The sequence below is a fragment of the Oxyura jamaicensis genome, chromosome 14 (genome assembly GCF_011077185.1).
Source record: "Oxyura jamaicensis isolate SHBP4307 breed ruddy duck chromosome 14, BPBGC_Ojam_1.0, whole genome shotgun sequence".
NCBI classification, from domain to species: Eukaryota; Metazoa; Chordata; class Aves; order Anseriformes; family Anatidae; genus Oxyura; species Oxyura jamaicensis.
In genome coordinates, this window is record NC_048906.1 from 14,523,125 (window position 1) to 14,542,449 (window position 19,325).

Below are 19,325 nucleotides of genomic sequence, written 5' to 3' on the forward strand. Positions count from 1 at the left end.
ACAATAGCACTACTACAGAGGTGAAAAATATCAATTGTTTATTTATTAAACTCAATTACATGGTGACAAGTTCTGTCTAGATGACACAAGGATTCTTTAATAGTGGGGAGATTTGTAAAAGTTACAGAACTCCGTTATTCCACTAGCATGTTAATAAAGGGGAAAAGGAAAAATTTAACTTAGCCTATGACGATTTTCAGAAGAAGAAACTAAATTTAAAATATCATCCAATAGTGACATTTTTGATGTTCTGTATGTCAGAACTCACATGAATTTTTGACTGTCCTGTAAATGCATGAATGCTCAGTGACTTATATATCCAAACCTAACCCAAGCCATATTGGAGTAATTGTCAAAAAAAGAATTGTACATGCAAAGAAACATATAGGCATTAAAATATTAATACCTCATAAATACTTATTATGTATGAAATTCAGGTATAGGAAGAACTTGGAAGGTTGGAACTAGATGATTTAAGGTCCCTTCCAACCCTAGCCATTCTATGATTCTAGGAATTCTGTTATATACATGTTTTTAAGAGCCATGATTTAATAACAACTGTTATTAAACTGACAATATAAGAAAGACTAAATAAGTCTTTTTTGGAACTAGATGTGGCAGGGAAACTTGAAAACCACCAAATTAACAACTGTCCAAGTGACTGACAGAATGAATTGATATGCATGGTCAACTGTGTTTCCCTAGCTACTGCAAATGAGTAGTAGGGCATCTTTCTAGATCCTTTCTAGATGCAAAGTCAAGCAAACAAGAAATCTGCATATTGGACTCAACACAATGGATATCATGTACAATAACATCATAGATCATGTTCAAAATATGAAAAAAAAAAAAAAAAAAAAGTAATTGTCACTGTTTCGCTGCATTCTGAGAGGACTAAGTCCTGGCATCTTATTGTCCTGACAGGTAACCATGAGTACTGCCAAAAGCCAAGCACCATATCTCCATTAACAGGATAACACAATGTCAAGTGAGAGTCACAGCTGTCTTTGTTCAAACATGATCTGGATTATTTGAAGCAAAGGACAAAGATACAATCCACGATTAACTATAAAAAGATGCTATAAGCACCCTCCTAGTCATCTTCCACTACCCAATTGTGGGATGGTGTATAAATTAAAAAACCTGCCAGTGGCATGCAATTCAGTATACATCTCTCTTTATAATACTCTTCATCGTACCACTTCAGACACACTGCATTATCACTACACAGATTAACACTAGAATAAGTACAAGCAGCAAAGCACTGAGAAAAAAAAAATAAAATGAAGGAATGAAATGAAATCCATATTTACAGAATGATAATACATCTTACTGATGAATTATTAGTCACCATTTAAAATAATTATAGAGGGTAAAGGGATAGTTATCCTGAAAACAGTTGCAGAAGGGGAATATACCATGATGGAGAATGCAGAAAATGCTATAACAAGAATTTCAGACAGTGCTTCCAAAAAAATAAATAAATAAAAAATCAAGAAGATGTTAGGTTTACAGCAGAAAAGAAAGCCAATCTGAAATGTGGCTGTAATACAACACCAAGAAAAACACTTTAAAGAACACATTGACTGCCACATACATTATTAGTTTGCTGACTGGAAGAAACATATACCTGTAAAAGCACTAAGTCAAACAGGCACAGGAAGCAAGCTAGATACCAATGCCCACTGAAATGGCTTTCCTGGCTAATAAAGTAAGCTGTTTTTAAAAGAAGCAAGCAGCAGCCACGGAACTACACAGACAAGGAAGGTCAAGATGGGTAGATACAGGCAGATTTTTATCAGGAAGCAGAAGCGTACTCATAGCTTTCATGGAGGTTCAGAAAATTTTATTTTTCACTCCAGCCTAAACATTTGCATAAGTTTCACCTTACCTATTGGCACTGGTTAATAGATGTCCTTTAATAAGTATTGCAGTATATTTTACCAGAAAGGGAAGGAAGCACTTAAAGCAGTCATGGGAAACTCTTGAGTATAATTTTGTTTTAGAAACAAAACCTTATCTGACTAACTCATGATGTACTGGTGATATTATTCAAAGAATTAAGCATAACTACAATCCGTCTGTACTGGCTCTTAACAATTCTTTTAAGATTCTCAGAAAATGAGGAAACTATTACCATGTACACTGAAAGATTATATAACTAATCTTTCCTCCTACTGGCAACTGCATACTTGCACAATAATTTCCCATTTTGATTTTTTTTTTTTTTCTGTACAAAAGGGCCTAATAGAATCTCTCTTGATCTATTACAAAGTTCATTATAACTCTTTATAGTATTTTTTTTGTAATTACCTGTTTTCATATTTTAACATATATTTATTATATGCAGCTACACTTCTTGCAATGTTTAACAGGAAACTGATTACAGTTGTGAACTTCTTTTATTAGCAGTACAGAGAAGATACCTCTCGTACTTTGCACTGTACCTATTTGGCATGTGAATGGTACATATTTAAAATGCTCTTAATGAATTCCACAGTTAAAGAAATGCAAGTCAATAAGACTTCGTTTTCTTTATTTTTAGTTCCTTCTGGCACATTTTAGTGATGTGCTTCACAGACTTTTGTGTGAATATTTTTCAGAAAATATTAATCTATTTTTCAACTGATGGCTTAGATTCAAATTATTATTATTATTATTATTAAAAAAAAAAAAAAGATTACTCTCAAAAGCAGCCTATATAAATGAAACTCCTTTCAAAAGAAAGGAATTGTTTTCCTATAGCAAAGCTGGAAGTATCTGGATAAATAGCCTTCAAGCTACTAAAACATTTAATTTTAAAATATAAAAGGCCTTATAGAAATAACCCAAATTGTGTAATATTGATGATGTTAAAATTAAATAAAACCATTAAGACTTGACAATCTGATTAGAAAACTTTACAAGTGATGTAAGTAGATCACTGTAGCCTATCTCCACTACAGCACAAATATTGAGTTTCACAATCTTGAGGGTCCTTTTTGCTAAACAGAAACTGGTTTGCAAACAGAAAAAGGTTTGCAAAATCAAAGTGCAAAAAAATCAAAACTGTCTAATAATATGACATAATTCAATTGATTTTTAAATCAAGTGAATATATTTTGGAATAACTCCATTCCAAATCAGCATTATAAAAATTGTAAATCTAATCTGAAAAGATAAACAGGCATTTCAGAACAAAGAAACAACAACAGTTGCTCCCCTATCAACAATAAAATCTCAACAAATAAATTAATAAAAACCATAACAATGAAATCACAACAATTTAATAACTGATGTCATTACCATAAAGTACATGCCCATTTAGATTGAATACAGTCAATCATGTCTTACATGCAAAACCCAGAAACGGATGTACCCACTGCCAGGAGCACCTAAGCTTTGGTTGCTTGGAGTCTCAAGATAATATCATAACAGGATCATCATTACAATTCTATTTTCAGGTACTTAGCTGTGAACAGAATAAACCTAAAAGAAATCAACTGGATGGAATGTTTCCACTAATGAGTCTGCTCAAAAGTGCATTTTAAATGACCTTTTGAAAATTTATGTTTTCCTCGTGTAATCTTTTGGTACTGGAAATATCCCAGAATGTAATATAAGTGTCAAAGTCTATTGGTAATTCCTCAGTAAAATAAAACCTGGAATGCTTTTAGTGAAATAGAAAAAAAATGAAAATAGTTTCACAGAACATTTTTTTAACTAGTTCACAAATATTTCATAACCCAAGTAACTTACTTTTATGTGCAGATATTTAAAAGATATATTGAATAGATAAGCTTTACTTAATTGTCATTTCTACAGAACAATGAATCCTCAAATAATCTAAAATCCTTCTGTTGGATATGGTGTTCATACTTGGTATTTATGATTTTCCTCATCTATTCCATGTATATCAACAAAGTCCTGAACTATCCACTGGAACCATCCTCCACCTATACTCACAAAATACAGGTTTTCACAAAAAAAAAAAAAAAAAAATATATATATATATATATATATATTTTTTTAAAAAGCAAAAGTATCTATCATATGTGTGTTTATAAGTCTTTTTAATACAGAATATATATATATCTATAAAGAAAAATTCCCATAATTTAATTTATTAAGATTCTGCTATAGATTTTCGTTCTCTACTGGCACCTAACAAATAAGTCTGAATTGTGAGGATTATTAGGATAATTTTGGAACATTTAGGATTTTTTCTAATTTTCTTTAAAAGAACTTAAGCATTAAAAATATTTATTGTCAAAAATATTACAGGAGCAAAGGTTTCTAGGGAATTTTCTGAAAGAACTGCTTTCCCACCTTTCAAAAACATCTCATCTTTGCCTTGTTGTTTTCCAGTTGCTCATAAGCTAAAATCCCAGGGCAACATAGTTTATTGTTTTAATATCTGTCTGACGCAAAGAAGAAGTATTCTCTGGTGAGTGCTTATCTGTCATATGTATTTCTGTGAAAGGAATATCAAGACAAATAAGATGTTCTAGGGCATATCATGGGATTATGAATTTAGCACTGACTTAATTCTGTTTAAAAATAGTTGAAAAGATAAATACAAAAAATATCTAGACTGGTATTTTGAGGATGGAAATCTAAAGAGCATTCAATTTAAAATATTTTAGTTATAAAAATTCTAGACAATATTTTAGTATGGCTAGAGAATAAAACCAAATCCATAAATGGGACAAACAAAATAAGGGGAAAAAATATTTTTAACTGAAAGAGTTAAAACAACTCTAATGATACAAAGGAAGTTAAACTTTGTATTAATTAAACTCAATGCAATGGCATTCATACAGAAGTGAATAACCAGTGATCTGGAAATTCATTTAGACCATTAGGTTAATTACAGAAACTGATGGAACTTTCATCACACAATTACAATTAAAGAAAGAGAACAATGTGGGACAGATTTATAAGCATTTATACCTCCTCCTTCCCCCAGTCCTATTTGCTGTATTCCACTACATAAAATTGTAATCAATACATGAACTAAAAAATAGGTCTTCATTTGCCCTGTGATAAAATAGAATAAATGAATGTCTGCTTTCTGCATTTTCATATATTTATTTTAAAAAAAATATGTCATTTTATCATAATAGGAAATAATTATTTATTTTTAATTAAAAAACAATTATGGAAAAAGAGCATGTGTATTTTGGTACCTATAAGCATGCTTACTGAAATGAAAAAGCTGTAATATTTAGAAAATGTAACCCAAGACTGACATCAGTTTAAACTGTACTCTTATTGAATTTGAGGCAGAAATCTCATTTATGGGCATGCAAAACATTTGGGAAATACAGGCACTCATCTGTGAATCATAAAGGCATATAGCAATTTACTATTTTACCATATGTCAGCTGTTCAGTGCAGTGAACGGTCCTAGAATACATACTCAGAAAAATATACTAGTAGAATTATAAAATCATAGAATCATAGATTCTGTATCATATTCTATGTGATTCTATGATTCCATGATGTTATGAATGGTCCTATAATACATGCTCAGAAAAATATACTAGTAGTTACATACGTACTGACTCAAGTGTCTTTATTTTTACTTGGACCTAAAATAAAGTGTAAAGGTTACAAAGATCAACATTTTGATTCAGAGAGTGAAAAATATTTTGCTGCCATTGAACTTTTATTAGCATTTGTAATTCTCTCTGTCATTGCTTTCCATGGAATCTGGGTATGCACAACTGTAAACTTTTGAAAAAATCTGATGCACAGTTGCTGGCTGGCTTATTTTACCAACTAGTGCTTAGAGAGCCGGAGGATGTTGATCAGATACAAAGAAGTTTTCTACTGGCAGATGCATCGCTTTCTCATTAAAGGGTAGGGAGTATTATTCAGCAAACAGAGCCAGACTCTTCAGAGGGGCACCCAGATGGAAGACAAGAGACAACCACCATGACTTGAAAGCAATTTCCACTGGATACAAGTCAAAAGTTTTTCACTGCTAGGACACTCGAGCATTGAAACAGATGACCCAGAAAGGTTGTGCAGTCACCATCGTTAAAGGTGCCCTGAGCAACCTGGTCCTTCCAACCTGAATAATTCTATAATACTGTGAATTCATGTCTTCCTTGTTTACCATTTTTGTTTTGAGCCCTAATTAACTAATTAACTAATGAAGAAAACAGACACTTGTTTTTAAAAGTCCTTGCATAAATTCAGATCAGTATTTACACCTTCCCCCCCCCCCCCTTTTTTTTTTTTTAATACACTTAACCAGCTATACTATTGTCCTTTACTGAGCAGCAATACAGATATTCAATGACAGAACTTTATTCTTCTTTTGATTTTTCCTTTTGCCCAGCAGGGTCTTAATATTCTCATGGATCTTATGCTCAAGTAGCCTAATTTTAGAAATTTCCAACATTTTTCTCGTTAGACTTTTTATTTAACATTAGATACAACTTTCTTCAGGATTTTAAAATTTCCTGTGGAAGCAACTAGTCTAAAGCAGGTGAGTGCAAAATAAATAAATTAATAAAAATTGTCAATTACATTTGGCCACATTCTTTGATTGGCTAAATTTCAGTTTAGTGAAACTGAGATATCATGGGCCTCCAGGAAGCTTCCTGTGAGTGCTCACTTCCTCACCAGGACATGGTGTACTCTAATCTTTGCATTCTGGATACAGGAACTTGTCTACGGTCTTCATTGGACTTCATTCTGCATTAGGATGATGATGAAGTATTTAACTTAAATCAGTTGTATTAGATTTCTTTTCAAGATGTCAATGTTATGGGAATCTGCAGCAGCCAAGATGCGACCACAAGCTTCCTTTCTTTGATTATCTCAGGAAGACAAATAATCTGTCCCACCAAGGGATGTGAATAAATTTACATGCTGAAACTACATAACAAATAATCTATTCCCAGAATCTTCTGCTTCAGCATAAGAGAACAGATGGGGAATGAGAGACTATTGCTACTGATTTGTTCCACTGCTTGAAGAAGCAGCAGCTAATGTCTTTCTGTATTATGCAAAAGACCAGAAGTGATGGGAGGAAGCAGAACCTTGTTTCCTGCTCCTGACATATTCAGAAGTGTAACTAATCACTGTACTGGTAAATGTACCTAAAATATTTCTAGGGCAGGTAAAACATCAAAAGGCAGAGTAGCTCCAAGAAACGTACTCTTCTTTCTGTCTAGCCAAGTGGTAGAAGTGTTCAGAGCAATCATAAATTGCTAGTGAGCAATACAATTAAAAGTCAAGAAGTTAAATGAGATATAAATGTAGACAAATATAGAAAAAAATATTATACCACCATGTTTCCGTCATTCATTCCTTATAGAATATAACTCAGGAACAAAACACATACAGACAGGTTAAAAACAATAACATTGCTAAAAATGGGAACTATCCTCTTTCAAATATTTGAAAATTCCCAAATGCCATTAGCATTTGATGAAATCCAGACTTCTCAGCTTTAAAAATCTCAGCTCTTTCCCTTCCATTCAAATGATTACAAATTAAAAACCTGTTAGTACTTCCATTGTAAGTTGTTCTGAAATATACAGTTACAATCCTACCAATAACAGAATAAACAATTAACAAGTTATTCAAAGATGAAGGCTACAATTCTGTTGTCTACATGGAATAGTAATAGTAAAAATATGAATCTCTTAGATGTTAATATTGATTTATCAGTTTATTCATTTCAATATTAAAAATGTTCATCAAAAATATACTACAGAACATCATTAAAATATTAAAAGAAGGAAAATGAGACAAAGCTCAAGGTTAATTCCCATTCAATTCCTATAGAAATCGAGCTGTTTTACATCTTGACTGAAAAATTCTTAATAAGGAGAAATTAAAAAAAAATAATTACAATCATTAGTAGTTGTAATAATTTCATATTAGCAGGAGTTGTGAACCTGTGGGGAAAACTGCATTTTGGCAATATGAAATACTATACTAAAAAAGAAATCATGACTTGCTGACACACAAATTCAACAAAGTGCAATAACTTCTACTGCAAGGACTACTGGCAATCTCTATAATGAAACTGTATTACACATTGCCCAGTGGGATCCAGATAGGCAAAGTCTGTTTACTTATATGTTTGGCATAATTGAAAATAAACAGGTGTTTGTTAGGATCTCATTATTCAAGGAGCATGACTGCAAATAGATTTTTAAAAGGGATTGACCCATGAGAAATAATGTAAACAGTGAAGTATAGAGCTTAGCTAGCTATTACAATGGCTATGTAAAGATTTAATAATATTGGATATATTGTAAGATGTTAGCAGCCCCAGAAATAAATTTGCTAGGATATAACACAGGGAGATAATGGCAACAAGATGAACTTAAGAAAGGCTTTATTTGGAGTAAATTACAGAAAATAAAAAAAAAAAAAAACAAACACTGCCCCTCTCCTCCCAGAGAAGCTCCTTAACAGTGAAACAAATGAAATGTTTGCATAGCTTTCTAAAAATAGAATCTCAGATGCCTGAGGTATTTCAGTCAAAAAGGAATGGTGCACTAAAAATGTTCTGTAAGGAAGAATCCTCTATTGATCTATACAGTATTTCATAATAACAAAGTAAGTAATGTGGGGATCTCTGTAACTACAATGACAAAAAAAATCTGCTTGGGAAAGGTGATAGTACAAAATATTCATGCAGTATCTGGAAGCAAATGCAGATTTAATTGATAACTTCATTTCCAATTTAAAATACTTCATGTATTTTGTTATTTATTATGTATTTGTAGACTCCTGATTTGAAAGTAGATCACATATCTATAGTATAAAAGCAGTAGTTCTATGGATGACATTGTTCATAGCCATAGTTTTAATTAGTAAAATAAATTAATTAGTTTAGAAGTCTTTAGTGCCTTAAAAGAGAAGAATTTGCATTCTACAGTGAATACAGTCTTCATAAAAGCACATACTGTAATGTTGTTAAATCAGACAATTTAAAATATTTTCTTTACAGAGAACTGTTAAGAATTCATAGCAAACACTGCTGTTCATCTTAATTCATCAAGAAAAAAAAATCTATACTGCAACAAGCAGAAGACATTCTTGTTGATTTGTAATCAGTGATTTTTTGTTTCAATGAATCATTTCAACAATCACTACATAAAAAAAACAGTGATTTTCTCATATTTGGCTACTTGCAGTTTTGCATTTTCTTATAATTCAAAATACTCATTCTGCACACATTTTTCTTTTTTCTTTTTTTTTTTTTTTTGAAAATAAATAAAGAAATAAAACACAACCTTCACATCTATTTACTTCCTTGACACAAACAAGTGCTGGCATGTTACGAGACTTTTTGTTTATTAAATCAAAAGTTGTGATCAGGAAGGAGAAAGAAACACAACTTCATCTTCTACAGAAAATGCAGAGTATACAACAGTATTAGAAAAAAAAAATAAAGAAATCGGTTTTACTGTAGACCTTTTGATCATTTCTGTAGAACAGTGCAGTGTAGAACAGGTCTTTTATTTTTTTAAATAAAATACAGTTTGTGAATAAAAATGCAAGTAAAATGAATTATCTGAATTATCTGTTAACATTACTTACCACATTTACCTTAACAAAAACTATTGAGAAAATTGACAATTTTATGGGGCTTTATTCACAGTAATGTTTTTTTTTCTTTTTTTTTTTTTTTTTCACAAAACAGGAAAAAAAAATAGCCATAACACTAGCTTACTTGTGGATGTGTATACTAGTGAACTGGGGGCACTGTACACGGGAGATCCCTCCTGGTTTGCCTGGCACAGCAGCACCCTGCCTACAAGAAAGAGAGAGAGAGTGGTATCTGGTTTTGGAACACTTCAACTAAACCTCAGTTTTTATCTTAAAACAGAAATAAAGCCATAACTGAAGCAGTGCAGTGAAGAAGGGGCCCTTTATGTCCTTTGACTTCAAAACAAAAAGAGCCCCCAGTAAACACATATAATCGTACATTGTACATTGGAAAAAGCAAAACACAGACATCCCCCCAAATCCAAATACTCTTTTTATCACATGGGGAAGCTGGTGCAAACTCTGACCATTTACAGCACGCACCATTCCCTCACCCTGCTCTCGCCCTCTCTGCCCTGCATCTCTGTAGCAGAAGCTGCCTAATTAGCTAATTATCTTGTGCAAAGCTCCTACTCCCATCACCCAGCCACTAACTTCTCATCTAACTTCTGCTGAAATGAGAGACTACTTAAGCAAACACAGCAGATAAATCAGAACACAAAACTCACATATACAGATATTAGGTCAAGTACAATCTGAGTTACGTTGCTTAAATTAACACTGATGTGAGAGAAATCACACCATTACATGTGAATATTGGAGTATTTTTTGCTTGAATGAGAAATACGTAAGCATATATTATGTTCCAGTATATAAAGATTAAAAAACAAAATAAATTAAACCATCAAAAACGCCCCCCCCAAAAAAAAACAAAAACAAACAAAAAACATAAAAGTAAAAATAATTTTAAACAGTGCTTAAAAAATTTAGGAAACAATCCTAAACTTCAATGATTTTTTTTTTTTTAATAAATTTATATCCAATGCCTTATTACTTCATTGTCTTTCTCTGTAGTTAAATTTTAACATTCTTAGATGAATACAGATTTTACATTGAACAGAGGGAGAAACAGCTATACTTTCACACTAGGAAAAAACCTCCACTTTAAGAATGTAGTCCACCAGGAAGAGCAGGCTGTGACACATGTTTTTGCAAATATAGGTATATATACAATTGTACACATACATACAACATATTTATACACTGACATATTTTAATTTGTCAGAATTTATGAATCACAGATTTTTAAACATATTTACCTGAAAAATTGTGAGACATTAAAGAGAAGACATTGCCTTATAAGCAAAGTAACTCAATGGATCTGAGTCAAACAAAAGTTTGGAAGGATGATGATGTTAATTACAAATGGTAGGTATGATTTCTATATAGAATTTGCCCATCTAACAGGCGTAATCCACAATTTACACGAAGTTAACATACCTGAGTTGTTTCAAAAAGTTTTGTTTGTTTGTTTGTTTTTTAAGAAAATCTTTAACCATTTCTTTAATTATCAGCTGTCAGTTGAGGTGGAAATACAGGAAATACTGAAAGAAAATAATTCTTGTAATTTATACAGTTTTGATAATTCTGTGAGCACTGGAAATCTCATGAAATATTGTGCTTCCAAACTTCTCAGTCCATAGTATATCCTTCATTAATGGGCTTTGGCAATGCTTGATTTTATTTTCAGACATCCACTACTAATCAAAAAGGTAAAACAAGTTTTTAGTTTGTTTGTTTTTGGGTGGGGGTAGTTTTTCTTTTGATTGGTTGTTTTTTAACTTAAGACAGATCTGTCTATATTTCTGGAAGCTCTTAAATAAAGGAAATTGAGACACCAGTGGCAAGCATCATTTTCAGGCTAGTAGATAAACAACAGGATCCATCAATAAACTTGACAGTAGGAATATGTACATTGGAATATGGATGTATTTAAAACCATAAAGATGCTTCTAAACTTGTGCTACTATAGAAGCCTGAAAATGTAAGCTGAAGGTACAAATGAGTTCATCTAGTTGAGTGAAATAAGAAAAGGAATTATTAAAAACAGTAAATTTCATCAGGTTTTAAGAATAAATTATGTAGAACTTCATGTATACTTGGTAAATATATAAAACTATATATATAAAACTTTGTCGTTAAAATTCTTATTACAGTTTTTCTGATTTCATCTCACACAAGTTTCATTACTCTAGTCTTCTTATTTCTAATGAAAGTACTTCAAAAGGGATGCTCTTTAAATCCATATGACTACAGTGTATTCAATTTGTTGCATAGAGCTTTCTAACAGCATTTTGACATTCTGCTTTCAAATTTGTACATAAAATTAACATCTAAATCACTATTATTAGATATTTGGGAAAAATATGGAACTTCTAAATTTACTATTGTGAGAAAAGGTTTCTTCTGAAACTCATTTATTAAAAATATTTAAATTGTAATTAGTAGAACTGGGTAAAGATTGAATTATTTTCAGTAAACTCTTCTGTAAAAGTCTCAGAATATTAAAACAATCTGTAGATTCCCTAATGGAATATATATATATATATATTATTTTTCACCTGGAATGTTAAACTGTACCATGAGAGAATAAATTTAAGAAGTTTTTAATATAAAGTGATTAATATTTCTCTTCAAACTGTAATTTAATAATATCATGGAGCTGAGGAGCTTCAAAAAATTACAGTCATGCAAGAGTTCATCCTTAATTCTACCATCCCTTCTGTATCAGCATGCTTAAGGCTGATATTTTCTCATTAAGAATAATCTGCATACTTTTTTTTTTTTTTTTTTTTTTCTCTAATATGAGAATTTGGTCACAGAAGACATGTGACTAGTGATACAGGATTTTGGAGATCATCAGCCGACAGCCTCTCCTGACTCATTCTGTCAAAAGGATCAGAAAAAAAATAGCATACATATTTGAAGAGTGGATTCACTACAGGCACACCAGGTACCTCCTAGGAGAGCTTCTGACAGACCAGTGGCAGAAGGAGGCTGAGGCAGCTGTGCTGCTAGGTATAATGGGACCAGTGCAGTCTGCAGAGGCTGAGCAAGGCTGCGGGTTATCCTGCACGTAGCAGGCAGCTGTGCTGCAGCAGGGCATGTTGTCAGCAGACAATAAGCGTGCAAAGTACCCACTGGTTCGCCACTCATCCATGGCTTAAAGGCTGGCAGGATGCACAAAACCTTACTTTTCAGGCTCAAAAATATTCCCACTCATACTTCTCTTGCCACACTGTTTTCTCCTACAGCCTATGATTAAAAATGTACTGATTGATTAGTTTTTTTGTTGTTGTTGTTGTTGTTGTTGAAGCACTATTATTTTTAAGGAAATAATTACTCAAAAGTGTCTAATGGAGTATGGAAAATTATGTGAAGTCTTTAATATTTCTAAGATGTTAAAACTCAGCCCCCAATCATTCAATATATTGGATTAAAAGTATTTGTTCTATTTTTTTTCTACTTTCAAAAATATGCCTTCTTGTGCGTACTTCCTATTTACATGGCTTACATAAATTAATCTGTAGAGCATAACCATAAATGCCAATGTATTTGTGATGACCCACAGGTTACTCACTGGTTCATACAAAAAATATGAAAAAGTTCATTGTATTTCTTAAATACTTCGGTGGCTACATTAACAATGGAAGGATGTTCTAGTAAGTTATAAATGATTTTCTATCACTTCTGTCAAAAATAGCTTTTGCATCTAACTGGAACCATTGGTTAGCCAGAACTACAGACAGTTTTAAAATAAAGATCTGGAGTAAGCTTAAAAGAATTTGCACAACTGGTTGAGTCTCTTTGGCATCCATTGAGGAAATATAAATTGAAACAAGATTTACAGAAGAAAAAAATTCGAACCATTATTTAAAATTATGCTGCTGAAGCAAAATTAATAGTGGTAGAGCCTTGATAATGAGACTAGCTGTATTTTGTCACAGAAAGTAGATAGAACTTTCAGAAACCTTCACTAGCAGAATTGCATAAAGTTGATATACCATTATCAAAACCCAAGTTTACAATGAAGCACCTGCCAGCATAGTTGTCTTCAGAATCTTTGCTCCCATGCAAAAATTTTCCTGTTTACAGTTCCGTTATTTATTCTCCAAGACCTTTAGGGATTTACAAAGGTGAAGAGGACGGAAGTTGCACTTCATTACACTCCAGGGCAATAAATTATAACAACGTTAGTGTAAGCACATAAGCATTTCTGGTGACAGAATAAAGACAATATCAGAGCTGGTTCCCATTGGGTAGTAGTGCACAGGTGGATATAGAAACTAAAGCAGGTTACTACATACAACAAGATTTTGTGGAGATTAAATCACTCTAATCCATTCTATACTCAGCTTGCCAGGTAAAGAAGCTCTTCTTTATACATATTTATTCTGTTACAAATAGGAGCTTGTTACTGCTTTTAGCAACCAAGGACCAGGTCATAAATTCTACAGTATTACTTACAGGTAAAATAAAATAAAATAAAATAAAATAAAATAAAATAAAATAAAATAAAATAAAATAAAATAAAAAATAAAACAAGGAAAGTAAATATAAGCTAAGAAGAATATTTGCATCAGTAATTGTTATTTCATTTTCCCCTTTCTTCCAATATAGCTGGATGGTATACAGACCAATTTTCTTTCTGTGTTAGTTCTCTGTCATTCTGATCACTGTTCTTCTTTGTACCTGTTGCAAAAACTATTATACTCTTATTGGGTTGTATATGTAAATGGTTCAGAATTTGTATGTGACCTATTAGCAGCAATTTTTATCAATCTCCTTTGGTTGTTGAGGGCATTGCTAAATGAATGAGTTGCTTGATTATTGGAGGAACATAGTTGTCAGGAATGTGAATGTGCTTCATACAATCATCTAGGTTGGAGGAGGTCTCCAAGATCACCGAGTCCAACCTCTGACCTAACAAGAACAAGTCTGTCACTAAACCATATCACTAAGTGCTACATCTAAACATCTTTTAAAGATCTCCAGGGTTGGTGATTCAACCACTTCCCTGGGCAGCCCATTCCAATGCCTAACAACCCTTTCAGTAAATAAGTTTTTTCTAATATCCAGCCTAAACTTTCCCTTGGGCAACTATGTCTACTGTTCCTATCCTCTTAACTTCTGTTCCATATACAACATATTAAGAAAACTACGAGGCTGGATTTCTCATGAACATGTGAGGAAGTCTGCTAGTGTACCAACGATCTTCATAAACAATCCATGTCAGCTGCTCTTGATTTGCTATCTTAAGAATGTAGTGTAATAATGGCCTTTCCAGACAGAATTAGCATTACTTTTGTTCTGGTCTGAAATATTGTTTTATGATGTGTCATTTCAAATTTGCTCAGAAATAGTTGAGAAACACCTAATTAAAAGGCCACTGCTGTACAGTAATACTGTATTGTATACAATAATAAAATTGTCCCATCTGACTGGGTAATTCACAGAGAACCTCCAACTTTGATGCATACTAGTTGGTAAGTGTTACCTTAGCCCTTCATTATCAATAGTCAAACTTAGTATGCTTTTAAGTATGTTAACAAAAAAAGTGCTTCTTGAGTGCCACTTGGGACCTTTCTGTGAACTGAATACCCCTCTTTTGGTTTTAAACACAATCATGGCTGTATTGATTACATTAAATGCCTCCATCCATTATTAACAAGGAATAAACTAGTAGCATCCAAAAATACACACCTCCTTTAACCCTTTCTTACAGTATGTCAAAAATATAAATAAAAACTATCTTTAATTTCCTCAAAGTTATCTATGGACTTTCTCTTAAAAAAGAAAATTGAATGGCAGGGAGGAGAATCTAAAGAAGTTAATGTTCAAAGGTGAGTTCTGTAAGTCCAAATCAGTATCTATATTGCCTTCTGAAAGCTAACCTGAAATACATTCAGTTACTGAATAACCTATGTATATTTGCCTTCTGATAAGTTCCACACAGAACAACGAGAATCTGTATTCTATACATACTCATATTTATGTATTAAGTCCTTGATCCATGTATAACCTCATATAGGTTATTAAAAACAGGGGAAAAAAGACTTGGGGGGAGGGAAGGGGGGGAGTAGCAGAGGGTTTCAAAGACATGTTATGGGATCTCCTCAAAAATTCTGTTTAACTTTCCTTCCATAACTTTTCTGAGCATAGTGCATGGGTTTGTTTGTTTGTTTTTAATTATTATTTATTACCATCTCTTAGAGTATCAGCAAAACACTCAATAAAATTTGGCAATGACTCAGAGAACAGCAATGTATGTTGCAACAAACATCATTTGTAAGCTATCCTTCCAATTTCTCTTTGCTTTTGGGAAATAGACCTCTTTCTTCTGTTACATATGTGCATTGTCTGGTATATTAAGTCATGGGTTTAGGAGGTTTCTATATCATCTAAGGAAAAAGCAGATGAGCAACAAAATTTGCAGCGCTGGTAAAAGTTTTGTGTGAGATCTATTCTCTCTTCCTTCTGTAACTCATACTCAATCTAACAAGGTACTTCAGGACCTCTTTCTCTCCAGGAGCTGCCATACCATATACAACTGGTCAGATTGCTTAACAGTATGTACTGCAGTGACTTAGACTGGGAAAGACATTGTTCATGGCACAGGAGCTTGAAGTGCAGATTCCTGTGTAAATTCTTTTAAGCTCTGCTCCCATGTTAAGATCCTTTTCCAGCCCTCACATCATGAGTTGCTTTAAAGCTTGACCCACTTCATCAGTGAAAAGTTGAAAGATACATGTATGACTGAGACACTAAAATTCACCAAGATTGCCAAGAGGATTCACCAAGAGGAATACATTATTCATGCAGATCCCCCAATTTTGTGAGCATGAAAAATACATTACAAAAAGGTAATGCAGTGTTTCCAAACTTTCCAAATGAAGTATGTGACAATAACTGTTTATTAGTGGTAACTTTAGGCTGTGCCATGGTTCTCTTGGTCTGTGACAAAGTAATGCCAACTTAAAAACAAACACTGACTTGTTTCTATTTTCATTTCATGCCAGTCTTACCATAGATGGACTGAATTTTGTGCAAATAATTTCTGTAACATTTCTGCTCACAATATGAAGCAATTGCAATAAACTGCTCTTTCCAAATATAGTATTAAAAAAAAAAAAAAAGGTAAAAAAAGGTTAATACACATTCCTTGTATTGTAACCAAATAGAAAATACCAATAGAAAATACCATGTCACACTAAGTCAGCTGCTGCTTATACCAAAATACCTAGGAAGGATGGAGAGTTTCCCTATGCTTGTTAGAGAATTGTTATCATTGATCATTGTTATCATTGATCACCCACACGTAAATACTTACATACTCTCACCAAAAAAATCTAAAACTGGAAATAAGCTGTGTAATCATGTAAAAAAGTTGTAGTACTGTCAGTACTGCCCATACGTGTAACTTTCCTGCGATGTTTACTGTATTTATATGTACTTGATTGTGTATATATATAACTGACATTAAGTGGTATTTGCTATGATCATATACAGAGAGATATGTCCCACTGAAGTTGTTCAGGACCTTTGAAAATCAAATCAGTGTTCCTAATCTTTCTAGTTCCTCCTAGCAGATTAACATATATGTAAATGATAGTTACTCTTGGTTCATTTAACTTGATCTTGGTTCACTTGCAACTTTGAGGATAAAAACAAAACAAAAACAAACAAACAAACAAAACAAAAAAAAAACACAACAAGATATTCTACAGTATAAATATAAACTGAGCTGGTATACCAATCTTGAAACAGGATAATTGGGAATATAAAATGCACTTATATTCAGCTGATAACTAAAATGGGCCACATTCATACATCTGCCTGATGAATAAGGGCTGCAGTATGAATAGAATCACAAATAAATGAAACTGGAGGCCTTCTGCTCAAGAACAAACACTATAGTTTCCAAACACTTTCATCTTGTGTTAAGATGCTATTTTCTGTGTAAATTACCTATTTCAGTAAATCAATAAAACAGAAATGCAAATCTAATGCAATTAGATGCAGAGATGCATACTACTAATTTCTTAGTTCCAATGGGTCCTGATTTTAATTTAGAAATAAAAATCTACTCTGAATGACAAGCTCTATCTGAGCGTATAAAAGCAAAAACTGGATCATCATGTATAATCCTGGTTTTTGTTAGTTTATTTCTTCTCTAGCCAATTCAGATTCCACAACTTCATGAGCATATATATATATATATATGTATATATTCTATATATGTACAAAAAGCTACAATGTTTCCAAACTTTCCAAAACATTCACTTTCACTAGAAGCAGTTCTATGGTGGGAGATATTCCCCAAACAATTTTCACAAAAAAAAAAAATTGAAAGAGCAAATATTGTGTCCCATTCTAAAACACAGCTTTGTCTACACTACCTCAAAAGATAAATGAAATCTCAGTACTTTTAAATTTCTTCTCAGTAAGTATTATGAAATTTAATTCCAATGTTAATGTATTGGGGATTCTATAATCCAATGCCCCAAAATTAGAAGAAAATGGAGAAGAGGAAACAGAATATATTAGCTGTACGTTTGGAATACATTCAACAAATCTTAAACTTCTTTAGCATTAATTTACAAATGTAATCAAGGTTTAAAACACATCAGTTTTCCACTCTACTTAACTATATTAACTTTACATTTCATATATTACTTTATTACTTTACATTTGAGAATAGTTTGTCTGTCTGACTACCCACCCTAATTCTTGGGTCCTTCTTTGTTATCCATCTAATCAGATTCATTTATTCCTCTGATTCTCATTAATTTGCAACCTTATCTAACATTGCAAATATGGCACTCAGTCCTGAACAAAGTGTTTTAGTGACTACCTTGTAGTTTGTCTTAAATTTTCCTCTGAGAGATTTTTAAGGCAGTGCTTCTTCCATATAGCCCTATCTGGTATTTGAATCACAGTCTCAACTTTTATTTCATAAGACAGCCACCAAGTATACTGAAGCTCAGACTTCAGGTCCAGACAAAGCACACGAAGGCTAACTCTGCATTTTTAAGTAATTAGTGAGACAGTACCAGCAGCTATAATAAACAGCTGGTTTATATCCTAAAGCCTACATCACACAGTCTGGAGGATTTACTCTGGGCTAGTTTTAGCTTTGTCCCCTGAAGCAGACAATCCCATCATACATGGTTCAAAGCTGTCCAAAAGCCAGTCTTGTTCAAATGTTTATACCCCCTTCACGGGACATATGACAGCATGCACACGGAGCTTCCAATGCAGTTTCTTGCAATCTGAATCTATTTCACCTGTACCAAACCTACTTTGCAAACCTGAACCCAAAATGTGGCAAGCAGGCATAATTCTCATATTTACCTCAAAATCATGCTAATGCTCCAAACAACAATATTAACAGGAGGAGGCCAGGAAAAGGTTTTAAAAAAGAAAATATCAGTATAATGTTTATAATTAGATAGTTTTAGGATGCCAGCATATTTCTTTAATATTTTTGGTCTAATCAGAAAACCATAGAATGCATTTTTGCTAACCACCAGAATGACAAGAATAACACTTAAGGGAAGTCCAACCATTATTTTCTTCTCAAAACATTAGGAAAAAAAAATCACTAGGAGGGCAGGGTCCTCCTAGTTTCCAACTATCTGCAGCTCAGGGTCTTCCTAAGCCCAAAGCAGTTTCTGTGAATCTTACAGAAGAACAGCCTCTTACTTGATTAAAAATAAAATAAAATAAAATAAAATAAAATAAAATAAAATAAAATAAAA

General features: G+C 32.7%; 1 protein-coding gene across 26 annotated transcripts in view; it reads right to left on the reverse strand.

Moving 5' to 3' along the window:
• Nucleotides 1-19,325, reverse strand: part of RBFOX1 (RNA binding fox-1 homolog 1) — an 814,571-nt gene that overhangs the window by 62,406 nt on the left and 732,840 nt on the right. For all 26 annotated transcript variants that reach the window (XM_035339113.1, XM_035339111.1, XM_035339110.1 and 23 more), the window contains one exon: nt 9,689-9,769. In XM_035339113.1, the coding sequence (XP_035195004.1) occupies nt 9,689-9,769 (81 nt within the window). The remainder of the gene's footprint in view (nt 1-9,688; nt 9,770-19,325) is intronic.